The 14,338-nt window shown below is 36.3% G+C and overlaps 1 protein-coding gene across 5 annotated transcripts in view; it reads left to right on the top strand.

Moving 5' to 3' along the window:
- Nucleotides 1-14,338, top strand: part of GPR180 (G protein-coupled receptor 180) — a 57,294-nt gene that overhangs the window by 25,574 nt on the left and 17,382 nt on the right. For 2 of the 5 annotated variants that reach the window (XM_026493472.4, XM_026493470.4), the window contains 2 exons: nucleotides 673-750; nucleotides 1,742-4,040. In XM_026493472.4, the coding sequence (XP_026349257.1) occupies nucleotides 673-750; nucleotides 1,742-1,900 (237 nt within the window). In that variant the 3' untranslated portion in view covers nucleotides 1,901-4,040. Of the gene's footprint in view, nucleotides 1-543; nucleotides 592-672; nucleotides 751-1,741; nucleotides 4,041-14,338 lie in introns of those variants that run through there. The other 3 variants (XR_006408892.3, XM_048215676.2, XM_044381897.3) reach the window with 3 other exon arrangements.

The following is a 14,338-nucleotide window of genomic DNA, read 5'->3' as shown; positions in this document are numbered from 1 at the left end:
GTAGTAGCATGCTAAACAAATTTTACATCTTGTTTTTTCCCTTATCTTCAAAGTACTGAGCATCTCAGCAGCTACTATTTATTAACTTACTCTTTTACTTCAGATTTAATTTTGGAAAAGAAAATACATGGCCGTTCTTGGAAAAATAGGAAAGAGATGCTTGAAGAGTATAATGTTAAAAAGTTTCCCATTCTTGCCCAATTCCACTCTCTTACGTACTAATCAGCAAACGGGCCACCACTATTAAGTCGGTGTTTTGGATATTCTTACAGAATTTCTTTGTGTATCTCTACATGCAAATACGAATGTGTTTTTTATACATTCTTTTTTTATAGGAATATTACACATTTGTACTTTGCTTTTCTCAACTTTTGATGTTACTTACATTAATGTATTTTCATGTTTAAGTATGTAATATATACAATGCAGTATATTAAAATGGGTTCATATGAGAGAATTACAAATATAAAATTTAAAATATGCATTTGATTAGAAACAAAATATTATCACAGCAATAGCAAATTTATTTTTACATTTTATTAGATTGAACTTCTAAAGACCAATTGAGGTCAATCAGGACCTCCTAAATAGGTTAGTAATTTTTTTTATCTGGCACCTTCTGGAAATAAACATCCAGATGTACTCATTTGACCGATCTGTCATTTGTTTCAGGGCTGTATCTTGTGGTTTTTATGCCATCCAGGTCTTGCATGTATTTCTGTCATTTTTAGTGACTACCAAAGAGATAAGGTAGGTAATATACATGATCACAGTAGTTTTTTGTTGTCTTTATTGAGAAATTATTAAAGTAGAAAAGCCCTATTTATCCACTCATCAGGTTTTCTGAATTCTTTAAAACAAAACGTTGAAACAAAATAATTGAACTGGTGAGTATATAAATAAGAACTTTATAATATAAAAGAAAAATGTTTCATTCTAGTTAATAAAAAAATGATGAAAATCGCTTTTATTATTTCAGACTATTTCATAATACTGTTTTATAAATTAGACAATTCATGATCCATCTTTGTTACGAACAACGGATTAAAATTTTTTAAGACACAGTGGTTAAAAATCAAAATAGATTGATGAAAAATCAGTCTAGTTGCTTTACCAGACTGCAGATGGGGGTGCCACGCGCAAGGGGGCCACACTTGATTGTGTGGATACCTGGCTGCGTAGGTAGACTGCTCCGTCATTGCATTGTGCTCTGCCAGGTACCGCTTACAAGCAAGGCAGTGTGGGCTAGAACACACAGATGGTTCTGGAACCTGAGGTGTTCGCAAAGGGTAAATAGATAGGACAGTAGTCTACAGAAATAAAGAAGCAACTTGAGAATTTTTGAAAGGGCTTTTAGAATGCTCTTCAGGATTCAGGTGGGGCATGCTTTACTCCTCTTAACCAGATTAGCCACGAACCTGATTTTTCTTACCACTTTCGGTAGTGTGTGCACCCTGAGGAGAGCATGGTTTAGCAAATTGAATGTGTCTTATTTTGGAGTCTCTAAACTTAACTGTTCAATAAATTTTGCCTTTGAACGATTACAGTTCTGAACATTAGTCATATTTTCCTCTTGAAAATTTCTTTGATAAAATGTACCCATGTTAAAGATAGAGGATAGAGCAGGATATGTATATGTGTATTTTGTATGTAAACGGAAAGTATATAGGTTCACGATAAATTGAACATAATTTGTTTGTTTTTGCGTGTGGTAAAAGCATTCCCTTTCTTTTCTTTTCAGGTTATTACAATAGGTGTTATCCTTTGTCAGTCTGTTTCCATGGTTATTCTCTACAGACTCTTTCTGTCCCACAGTCTATACTGGGAAGTTTCTTCACTGTCTTCAGTAACACTACCACTGACCATATCATCTGGACACAAAAGTCGGCCTCACTTCTGATACTTGATTTTCTTTAAAGGAAAAGTGAATCGATTTAAGAGTGCAATAAGGATCCAAATACAGTGACTCTTTTTTCATACTTTTGGTGTGAAAAATTGAACAAAGAAGGCAGAGCATGTTATTTATACGACTGCATTTAAGCAGTATCAAACTGAAAAAAAGGTAATAAATGAAATGTTTTGAAATATGCTTAATAAACTTTCAAGGAAGTGTTGTTATAACGTGACTTATGCAATTTCTCTGTGGAAATTAAGATGAAAAAGAATTATATGATATTTTGGTAAGAGATTCACCACTTGTAATGCCTCATATCAATAGTTAACTCAGGTTTGATAGTCTTATAAAAAGTAATCAGTTAAATGATTACTTGCTTATACATATCTAAACTAACTCCAATTACAGAATCAGTGTAATACACTGATTAAAAACTTCTTTTTATGCTTTAAGGAAAACACATTTCAAATTGGAGTTTAAAGGAATTGAAATTACTTCAGAATGTGAATATAAAATATATTTATAGCTAAATGAGTAAACTTTTCTTTATTTGTGTGTGGGGTTCTTCTCCATTTTCTTCTCACTTTTGGCCCTAGTTCAGGTTATGGCTTGATTAGCAAAGGGTTTTTGACAGATAGTTTATGAAAAATAAAGCTCAGATACATTACATTGGTTGTTCCTTACAAAGTTTTAAAATCTGAGCACTTAAGTGAAGGGACAAGCAGGGTTACATGTTTAAAAAGAGAGAAGAAAAACGTACTATGTGATATGCTACTAAAATTTTAATCCTGATATAATTCATTTCTCTTACATTGAATCCCCAATCATAATTAAGCCGTATACACAGATTAAATTAACAGAAGCATTTCACATAAATGTTGGTTTCAGTCATCAACTACCCATGAATTCCTGCCCAAGGATACTTAATCAGGATTAAATTTTCTATGAATAATTGAAAAACAAAATACTCACTGGATTTGTTATAATCCGTGTTGGCACTGGATTCTAAGTAGTTGCCATCTTGAATCCTTTGTAATAAAGCCATATTTTTTTGTGTATGTGATGCCCCAGTATTGAGTATGCTAGCTACAAAATACTCTATCAAGTGCCTGTTTAAAGAATTGCTAACTGGTTGTCAATCCCTGCTGTATAAAATGAGTATTCCCGTTAGTAGTCACTGATTGGAAATTATTCTGTTTCTGTGTGTCATGCTGTTCAGGCCTTTTCATTTTTACATCTGGCTTATTTTTTTAATATATATTTTTTATCTGCTTCCAACGGTATTACATTTTTAAGCAAGAAATGGTGCACTGATCTGGTAATTAAAGTTTTTAAATAGTTAAAATAACACAGTGTAACTTGAAAGTAGCTATGGCTTCGTTTTTGTTCTTACCTTACACCTAGTCTCATTGGAAATGAACAGTATTTTCTGTTTCATTTTAAAGGCAAAATATATATGTTTATGAGTAGCAAACTGACAGAGTGACAGAGGTCAGCCTGCTCATTAAATCATCCTTCTAATGGTTCTTTGTAAATTATTTGATAAATGAGGGCTACAGGTTACTTCTAGGAAGTCTGAGGTCTATTTTAGGTTTACACAATCTGCTGTGTGATCACGACCTTTCCTTATACCACATCCCAGTCATAAGCCCAGGTACTGTCTGTTGTGTTCAACTGAGGTGCAGTGAATTAAGCAGAATAAAAAAGGGGAAGCCTTTTCATAAATTTTGTGAACTTGGCACCAGTAGAAATAGGGAACAATTTTTCTGTTACCTTACACAAAGAACATAGAAACGGTAATCCAAATATATGAAATGTGTTACTGTGCTTGTGTGTATGAAACTCTAACAGGTCTTTTTATTTTTATTTTATTATTTTTTAATTTATGGTTGAATTTGTTGATAATTTATTTTGTTATTCAAGAGCCGTTGTTCAATGAAGGAAAACAGTTGTTAATAATTAACGTATAACACATAAAACATTGTTAATAAATTTAGTAATCAGAGCTGAAAATTTATAGTTCGTAAGTCATGGCACAGCATCCACTCTTCTGCTGAATGTTTATGTGGAGCTCTGTCGGCACAGAGCATGGAAGGATAAGTATGTACTGCAGACTCTCATTAAAGATCAAAACTTTTCTACTTTTCTTTCTGTCAGATCATGCTTTTTTAAAATCTATTTTTACATTTTTTTTCTTAAAGAAGATGAATGGTTGTGTCCAGAGCTCTTTTTTTCTTCTTTTTTTCAGAAGCATTTTGTTTCTTGTCTTGGGGAAGTATAGAAGATATTTACTTTTATTGACACACGTAATAATATTAGCTCCTACTTAACTGAATGTGTGCTGTGTGTCAAGCACTTCTTGTCACTGAGCCCTACTGTGCTAGCAGATCTCCCCTTGAACTGAGTGTAAGAAATGACTTCTCTAAAGGCACCAGACTTCTTTCGTTTTTCTACTTTTTACCCTCATGATTTAATGACCACCTATTAGGTGTGTATGTTTTTAGTGAAAATGCATGGCTATCCATAGTAAATTTAACTCTTGATTCTAACGTTAAACCAAAATTGTACCGAAGTCAGAAATGAGCTTGCATATCTATCAGTAAGTGTGCACCTCAGCACATTCAGTATTTGAACCTTGGCTTTGAGCTAGAGGGAGAGAGAATCTAGTCAGAAGAGCTTTTTAAGGAAGGTTTTCTATGGTCTCAACTTGAAAGCCAAGTCTGTTGAAGTAACAAGATCTGTAAGTCTAAGGCCGACTGTAATGTAGAGACTAGAACGTATACATCCGCATGAACAGTGGCCTGGCCCTTCCGCCTGTTTCCCTTAGGAGGATGTGCCTGTTCTCTGGAAATTCTTAGGAAATCTGGAATTATTTGTGTAACATTCTCTTTAAATAGCTTCAGTGGTGTCAAATCTGTGAGGTTTTCTGTTTGTTTTTGAGAAGTAATGCAGTAACCAGTCAATTTGAGACCAGATCTGAGAGATAATACTGGTTTTTGTACCAACATGAATTCAAGAACTGAGAAAAATAACAAGATTGGTTTTCCTGTGAAATCTGAAAACTGTGGAAGCACACTAGCTTGAACTCCTTGCAGTAGTTCTCAAAGGAATATTCCTGCTTCCTCACTTGGGCAGCCCTTTCTGCACAACTCCCAAGGCATCATGCACATTGTCCTCTAGGAGTGTCGTTCACATAGGACACCAGGAGACCTGGAAGAGTCCTAGAAAGCAGTGGTCCTGTCCACCAAAGCCCATTCTCTGCAAAGTGAAGGGAAATCAATTGAATAATGGAATTCTTTGTGCTAATCTTATGCCTCTTTTTAAGTTTGAAATTATTTTAAAATAAAGTTTAAAAAAATATAAATCAGATCAAACTACTACTGGCTTGTTAAAAACTCTCCATTTGCTTCCCATTGCACTTAGAAAAAAGTGATCCATGCTCATTACCATGTTCCACAAGGTCCCACGTGATCTGGTCCCTGCCTCTATCTCTGATCTTATTTCATACCACTCTCCCTCTCACCATACTCTGGCCTCATCATTAAAAAATACCTCATTTATATCACTGCCTCAGGGCTTTGCAGTAGCTACTTCTTCTGCCTGGAATACTCTCTTCCAAATCTTGGCATGGTTGTGTGGCTGAATCCTCACCCTCCAGGTTCTCAGCTCAGGTATCTTTCAGAGACTTCTGACCATCTGTAGTGGCTTTTTATATGGTGCCAATGTGGCTAAGCTGGAGATGCGTTCCTCTTGATTCTCCCTGCATGATTTTAGGATCGTGCGGGGTACAAGAGTTGTGTGGTGTGAGATTTAAAAGGCAGAAGTTAAGTAGCCAGATCCAGTTTCTTTTTATAATTGAAAGTTCCAAGCAGGCCACGCATTGTTGCAGCTCACCCACATTATCACTTATCTTCTGGCTTATCTTTTTGGTCTGTGGGCCAAAAACCAGGCACACAGGAATGGCAGCTCCTACTGGATCACCTCCTTTATTTTCTTCTGGGCCAGGTGTGTATTTCACTCTGTGACAAAGGGTGCCGGGTTCTGTGGCACAGCCCCATCATTGAGCTTGGAGGCAGTGAGAGACTGGCATGAATCCCCATGGGTTCCACTCATTCTGGCAGTTCCCCCACTTCACACCCATCTTCCCTTCCCACCTGCCTAACACAAAAAAGAACAGCCTCCTATAGTCCCTTATTTTCTATATTAAAATGGCGTGCGTGTATGATATCCTAGTGGTTCTTCTCTGATCAGATGCTGATTGATAGGTATCCTGTCTATGCTGCTACCCTGTCCTAACTGCTCCATCACATTCCCCCCCCCCTTTTTAAAGATTTTATTTATTTATTCGACAGAGAGACAGCCAGTGAGAGAGGGAACACAAGCAGGGGGAGTGGGAGAGGAAGAAGCAGGCTCATAGTGGAAGAGCCTGATGTGGGGCTCGATCCCATAACGCCGGGATCATGCCCTGAGCCGAAGGCAGACTCTTAACCGCTGTGCCACCCAGGTGCCCCACATTTCCCCTTTTCTTGTTATAGTACTTACGCTTTTTCTCTGCCTGCTGCCTCTCTCCCCAGTTAGAATGTAAATTCTGAGGGAGTTTGGCCATTGTCTCTGTTGTTCGTTCCTGTATCCCTAGTACCTTGAACATTCCCTGGTGCACACTAGATACTCAAAAATATTTTTTGAATTAATGAATGAAAGCAATTTTGAAAAAGTTTCAGACATGTACTTAGCAATATAGCATTAATTAAATCATAGGACTTCCCATAATGACTTAATGCCTTGTCTGTTCTTTATTCAGTTACATGGAACCAAGAATGTGTAAAAATCTTGAGTAGTCAGGTAGTTGTTATGAAGTTTAATCTCTCAAACTCACCAATTATGAGAGGCTTCCTCAAGTTGTCAAAGGGAGTTTTCCTCTATATAGTATTAGGACCATGTGCCTTGTTTCTTAGTCCATAAGAATTAAAAACACCAGTTTAAAAGAAGTTTGAGTCAGCTAGAGGAAGAAGGCTGATGGTAGTGAGAAGTAGCTGGGAGAAGTCAGAAAAATTAAAAATCACAATAACTCATATCACAGGAGCCTGTGATTTAGTGAGCCATCATTTAGTGTGGATGAAAACAGCCGTGTGTGCCTGAATAGACTCTTAGAGCTTTATTGTTCAATGTAACTTGCAACAATGGCTCTTAGTAATCAAAGATTAAGTTGTACATTATGTTCAGTATCCTCAGAGAAGTGTGCAAGTATGTTGTAATGTTTTATTCTTAAACAGATAATGAATGCATGTCATGCAAAAATCAGAAGGTTGAAAGGGTAAAAAAATTAAGTTCTTTCAGCTGTCCATTCCCTTCTGTGGATCCAATCTTTGCTATCAGTTTCTTGTTTATTCTCCTAGATGGCCATATTATAGTATACCATACACAATGTCATGCGCATTCGGCAGTTTATTCTGTATCCCAGTCTACAGAATTGCCCTCATTTTTTTCATTGGTTGCATAGAATCCCATTAAATGGGTGTATTTTAATTTTTTTTAAATAAGTTCTCTGTCACTGGACAGTGTTGGTTTCCACTCTTTTGCTATTATAGTTAGCTTCTAAACACTTGGAATAAAATAAAATGAATAAAAAATTTGCCTGGCCCTCTTCCCCTCTTCCCAGCACTACAGCCTCCCCCCCCCCACCTTCCCAGGATGTAAATTCTTGGAGTGTCCTGAGTGCAAGAAGTGTCTTTGTTATTCATGGTGGAACCTGAAAGTTTGTGCTAATGAGATGACTCAGGATGAAGACTGACCACACCAGAAAGACCGACCAACCCTGTGATTAAGGAGTTGGGGCTTTGAATCACAGTGACAGCGGCCTGACCTCTAGGGAGGGAAGAGGGATTCAAGATTAAGTTCAGCCTTATGGCCAATGATTCGATTGGTCTTTTATATGTTTAAAGTTTTTGATCCATCTAGAATTTATTTTGCTATAAAAATATGAACTAGGAATCCAACTTAATATTTTTCAGATGGTTTCCCACCTTTACAATGTAATGGATTTTGTATTCTACCTTTTCCTTACGGATTTGTTGCTTAATCTATTTCTGGACTTAAGGCTGTTCCAGTGAACTCTTTGATTCATGATCTAGAGGAGATCGGGTGCGTTCAGGGTGGTAGAACCGCACTGTTTCAGTTATTGTAGCTTTAAAATATGCCATACTGTCTGGCAGGGAGAGTTACCTGTTACTGCTCTTGCACCTACCAGTTTTTAATATGAACTTTAGAATCAACTTTTCTGATTTTCAAAAGAAAAATCTTGTTTGCTGTTTTTAGTTCGATGACTTTAATTTTGATATCAATTTAGGGAGATTTGACTGCCTTAACATGTTGGATATTAATCCTACAGATGGTTGCTCATCTTTTCGGCTCCTTAGCAAAGCATTTCATTAACTGTGAACCTGTGGTTGCTCTCATGGCGATCTAAGAAACTGGTATGAAATACCTTTCTATTTCTTTAATGTGACTATGTGTTTGTCAATCACTTTTTGAGGACTTCCTTATATAATAGACTTTGTACATTTCATGATACCCCCTGCGTATTATAGTGTGTTCTTTCATTGTATCTTGCAAATGGTTATTTTACATATGAAGCGTGTCAATTTCTGTATTTTAATTTTGCTCTCAATCTAACTGAATTCTCCTAACAGTTGTAATAATCTTCTAGCTGGTTCTCTTGTATTTTCTAGGCAAACAATTGTGTCACCTGCATATAGCGATCATATTTATTCTCTCCTTTCTCTTTTTTACCTCTCGTTTTTACCCTCTTATTGCTAGTATCTTCAAAACTGTGTTAATTAGTTTTGGTAACATGGCAGTAAGATTTCTACATTCCCCATGATGTGATTCCAAGTGGACTTTGAAGAGTTAAAAATATATATTGTGATCCCTAGAGCAACAACTATACACACACACACACACCAATGTTTTGTCAAAATTACAATATGAAGATTAAAATGGAATGCTAAAAAAAATTGTTCAGATAACCCAAAAGAAGAGAAGAAATGGGAAGCAGAGGAATTAGAAACAAAAATAAGCAGAAAACAAATAATAAAATGATAGGCCCAAATCCAAACATATCAACAATCACACTAAATGTAAATGTTCTAAATTTAGCAATCAAGAGACAGAGATTGTCAGAATAGATTTTTTAAAATATCCCAATTGTATGCTATCTACCAGAAACTCACTTAAATGTAAGTATAATGCTAAAATAAAATGACAGGAAAGATACACACATGCAAACAATAATAAATGAAAGCTGGAATAACTATTAATACCAAAGTACACTTCAGAGTAATGAAAACTACCAGGGATAAACAAAGGATGAAAAGATAAAAGAATTGATTCACCAAGAACTCACAATCTTAAGTGTATACACCAAATGGCAGATCTTCAAAATACATTCAGCAAAAACTGACAAAACTGAAAGGAGAAATAGACAAACCCATATTTGTAGTTGGAGACTTCAACACTCATCTCTCAGTCATCCGTAGAACTAGTAGAAAATCAGCTAGAATATAGAACTGAAAAACACCGTCAATGGGATCTGCTTGACATTTATAGAGCACTCTACCCAACAGCAGCAGGATATAGTCTTTTCAGGTACACATGGACCATTCATCAGGATAGACCATGACCTGGGTAATAAACCATAAAAAAGTCTAAAAAAACCTGAAATTATGCCAATACACTCTCTGATCATAATCTATAACAAAAAGATAGCTAGAAAATCTACAAATACTTGAAAAACTACTTTTAAATTAACGGTGGCTTACTAAATATATTTTGGACTGACAAAATGAAAGTACACCATATCAAAATGTATGGAAGGAAGAATATTTCTTAGGAATAAATTTATAGCATTAAATGCTTATAAGGAGGGGCACCTGGCTGGCTTAGTCAGTAGAGCATACAACTCTTGATCTCAGGGTTGTAAGTGCAAGCCCCACATTGGGTGTAGAGATTACTTAAAAATAAAATCTTCGGGATGCCTAGGTGGCTCAGTCAGTTAAGCATCTGATTTCGGCTCAGGTCATGATCTCAGGGTCCTGGGATTAAGCCCTGCATCAGGCTCCCCACTGAGCAGCAGGGAGTCTGCTTCTCCCTCTACCTTTGCCCTTCCCCTGCTCATGCTCTCTCTCGCAAATAAATATTTTTTTTTAATTTTAAAAATAATTAAAAAAAATTTTTTTAAATAAAATCTTCAAAACCAAAATGCTTATAGAGAAAAGGAGAAAAGTCTTGAATCAAAAATCTAAGCTTTTAATTTAAGAAAACAAAAAGAAAATAAAAGATAAACCCAAAGTAGCAGGAGAAAGAAAATAATAAAAGATAAGAATAGATATCAATGAACTTGATTACAGGAATCCATGGAAAAAATCAATGATTGGTTCTTGGAAAAGATCAATAGAATTAATAAGCCTCTAGCAAAATTGACAAAGGAAAAAAAAGGTGACATGAATTACTAATATCTGTCACTAAAGAGGAGGTATCAGACTCGGCAGACATTAACAGAACAATAAGGAACTACTGCAAAGAAAAAAAATCCTCTACATAAATATGACAATTTAGATTTAATAACTTATTCTCTGGAAAGTGTATGTCAAGAACTATGAAGAGTCCAATATTTTACTTTTCTTTACAAGCTAACTAGTTAACCTGTTACTGCTTCATAAAGGCTGCAGAGCACACGAGACTCCTAGGTCAGAGATGAAGGACTTTGTTATTCGTAGTATAGCAAATATCATGAGCTTCCTGTTGGTTGGCTACACATAACTCCTAAATCCACTGGTGCAATAGGTATAGTCGGTAGTGGGACTAGATTGATATTACACATGCAGTGAGATTCATGTGGCCCCAAGGAACACCAAAGTTGGGAAATTTATCCCTTTTATAACCAGCACTATGGGGATGCCTGGGTGGCTCAGTGAGTTGAGCATCCAACTCTTGATTTCAGCTCAAGCCATGATCTCAGGGTCATAAGATCGAGCCTCAAGTTAGGCTCCACACTGGGCATGGATCCTGCTTAAGATGCTTTTTCTCTCTCTCTGTCCCCCTACCCCCACTCTCTCTCTCTAAAAAAACAAAACAAACAAAAAATCCTGGCACTGTGTTGAGAGGAAAATGCTACCTCATCCTACTCCCTGCAAACACAGCCCTGAGAACGGGCCCAGAGAAAGAGTGGTTAGAGCTTTGCATCTTGGCATACCCAATGAGGGCATACAGGGATGCCTAGGACCCATAGCATATTACTACAAACACCAAACTACCCAAACCCACTCCAGGTGAACTAAATGTCCAAAATAGTCCTGTAACTACAAGGAATTTTTGTTTAAAAGCCTTCAGAAACAGAAATCTCCAGGCCCAGATGGTTTCACTGGTGAAGTCTATGAAACATATAAAGAAGAAATAGCACCAATTCTACACAATCTCTTCCAAAAAATATAAGAGGAGGCAGAGAGAAAGTAAAGGCGATTCAGTGGAAAAGTGACTGCCTTTTCAACAAACTGCTGGAACTATTGGACATCCATATGCAAAATAATCTCAACTGCAACCTCACATCTTATACAAAAATTGATTCAGAATTAATCAAAATTTAAATGTAAAGCATAACACTGTAAAACTTTTAGAATACATAGGATGAAATCTTTGTGACGTAAGGTTAGGCAAAGAGTTCTTAGACACCAAAAGCCCAAACCCCAAGAGAAATATTGATAAATTCGACTTCATTAGAATTAAAAACTTTTGCTCACAAAAGACACTGTTAAGAGGATGAACAGACAAACTACAGTCTGGGAGAAAATATTTGGAAATCACATATCTAATAAAGGACTCTACATAAAGAGTGTATAGAGAACTCTTAAAACCCTACAGTGAGATGATAACCCAGTTAAAAAAAATGGACCAAATTCTTCACCAGGCACTTCACCAAAGATAATATACAGATGACAAATTAGCACACGAAGAGGTGGGTGTCCAACATAATTAGCCATTAGGGGACTGTAAATTAGAATCATGGTGAGATAGCCACTATGTACCTATTAGAATGACCAAAATAAAAATACTGAAAATATTAAGTCCTGCCAAGGATGTGAAGCAACTAGAACTCTCCTACATTGCTGGTGGGAATGCAAAATGGTACAGCCACTTTGGAAAACAGTTTTGCAGTTGCTTATAAAGTTAAATACATTACCATATGACCCAGCAACCCCACTTCTGGTTATTAACCCTAGAGAAGTGAAAAATTATATTCCTACAAAAATCTGTACACAAATGTTTATGGCAGCTCTATTCACAATCAAGAACAACTGGAAACCCAAATGTCCTGAATTGGCAAAGTATAATATACCCATACAAAGGAATACTACCAGTAGTAAAACAAAACAAAACAAAAACCCCAAGCTATTGGTTCACACAACCTGAATGAGTCTAAAAAACATTATGGTGAGTAAAAAAAAGCTCGTCTTGGGGCACCTGCATGGCTCAGTTGGTTAAGTGCCTGACTCTTGGTTTCAGCTCAGGTCGTGATCTCATGGATTGTGAGATTAATCCCCACATCAGGCTCTGCACTCAGTGGGGAGTCTGCTTGAGATTCTCTCTCTCTCCCCCTCCCCTCACTCTTTCTCTCTCTCTCTCAAATAAATAAATAAATCTTTTTTAAGCTAATCTTAAAAGGTCATATATTGTATGATTCCATTTAGATGGCATTTTCAAATAAAGAAAACTGTAGTGATGGAAAAAAAGATCAGTAGTTGCCAGGTGGGAGGAAGGTATGACAACAAAGGGGTAACGCCAAGGACTTTTTGAGGGGTAATAGAACTTTTCTCTATACTGATTGTGGTTGTGGTTTCATTGAATCTATACATGTATTAACATTCAAAGAACTGCGCACCAAAAAAGTCAATTTTACCGTGTCATAATTTAAATGAAATACATTTTTTAAAATGGATGTTGGATGTGTTATCTAATCCTTCCTGCATCTAAGAATACGATAGTACAATCTTTCTTTTGTTCTATTAATATGGTGAGTAGTGTTAACAAATTTCCTGATGTAGAATCATCATTCAATATATTTTTGGAAGTTTTACAGCCCCAGTCTGATAAGATTTTTAAAAATCTGGGATCTCGGGGTGCCTGGGTTGCTCAGTCAGTTAAGCATCTACCTTTGGCTCAGGTCATGATCCCCGGGTCCTGGGATCAAGCCCCACATCCTGCTCCCTGCTTAGCAAGGAATCTGCTTCTCCCTCTCCCTTTGCCTCTCCTCCTGGCTCATGCTCTCTCCCTCTCTCTCTCTGTCAAATAAATAAATAAAATCTGTAAAAAAAATAAAAATTTAAAAAATCTGGGATCTCTAAAAGGGTAGAAACTTTAGGCAGTTTGGAGAATGAAAATATTCAGATCTCTCACTTCTTGAGGCTGTCTTGGAAAGACAAGATTCGTGTTTGTTCTGAAAAGTGCATTCAAAGTCAGTTGTATTATTTTGAATGTTTGCTTTATGTGTCACTTATATTTCAGGTTTGTTGCCAGTAAGTGCTTTACAGTATAGCTGGTTAGGTATAAAAGGTGCTGAATTCTTTTATATTTAGGAGGTATTATGATCTACTGGAAAGAAAAGGGGCTTTTTGGCACAACAGACTGATTTCAAATCCTGACTCTGCCATGTTTCGATGATTTTCTTATATGTAATCTGGTTTTGGAACAAATAGTGATTCTTTTAGCACAGAGAAGGGGTCCTCCTGAATAGAGTGAGGAATGGCCAGATGTGAGGGATGGGTTTTAATATTACTAACTCATGGGATTGCTGTAAAGATTATATATGGTGCTCGTGCCTACTCAATACAATGTTCTTTATTTACAGACCTGAAGGTTGTGTGCAAAACTTTCAGTGAACCTGAGGTTCTTCCTAATCTATTCATTCATGGAGATAATATTTAAATGTCCGTGAGATGAAAGTGTTTGCTTTAAATAATCATACATATGTGGTTAGAACAGAAAGTAGGCGTGATTGGAATACGTTCAAGATTCTATCTAATTTACACACGACTACATTCCAACTTACACCCACACAAAATAAACTTTTAAATCTCTTGCCTAGCCTGTGAGCCTTATAGATCTTTCAGAAGATAATTTTTAAGACTTACCCAGAAGTTAGAGTGTTTGTAAAAAGTTTATTGGGGGGGGGGGAGGAGAAGGTGAATTTTTTAAGTGAGAAGTGGTTTTTCCTCAGACACAGAGATTGCTAAAACTGAAGTTCATCAAATAGTAAACTGTAATATTCTTTATTTCCTTTTGTAAGGACAATAGTTTTGTAGAAATAAATGATAGTCAATAGTTGTTAACGTTTAGTATTTCCAAACTAACAATACTTTTAACCCCCTGGAGGATCTACCTCTGATTGTTCCT

Source organism: Ursus arctos, unplaced genomic scaffold (assembly GCF_023065955.2).
Source record: "Ursus arctos isolate Adak ecotype North America unplaced genomic scaffold, UrsArc2.0 scaffold_10, whole genome shotgun sequence".
Lineage (NCBI taxonomy): Eukaryota > Metazoa > Chordata > Mammalia > Carnivora > Ursidae > Ursus > Ursus arctos.
The sequence above is the reverse complement of the archived record's forward strand: the minus strand, read 5'-3'. Positions and strand labels throughout refer to the sequence as shown.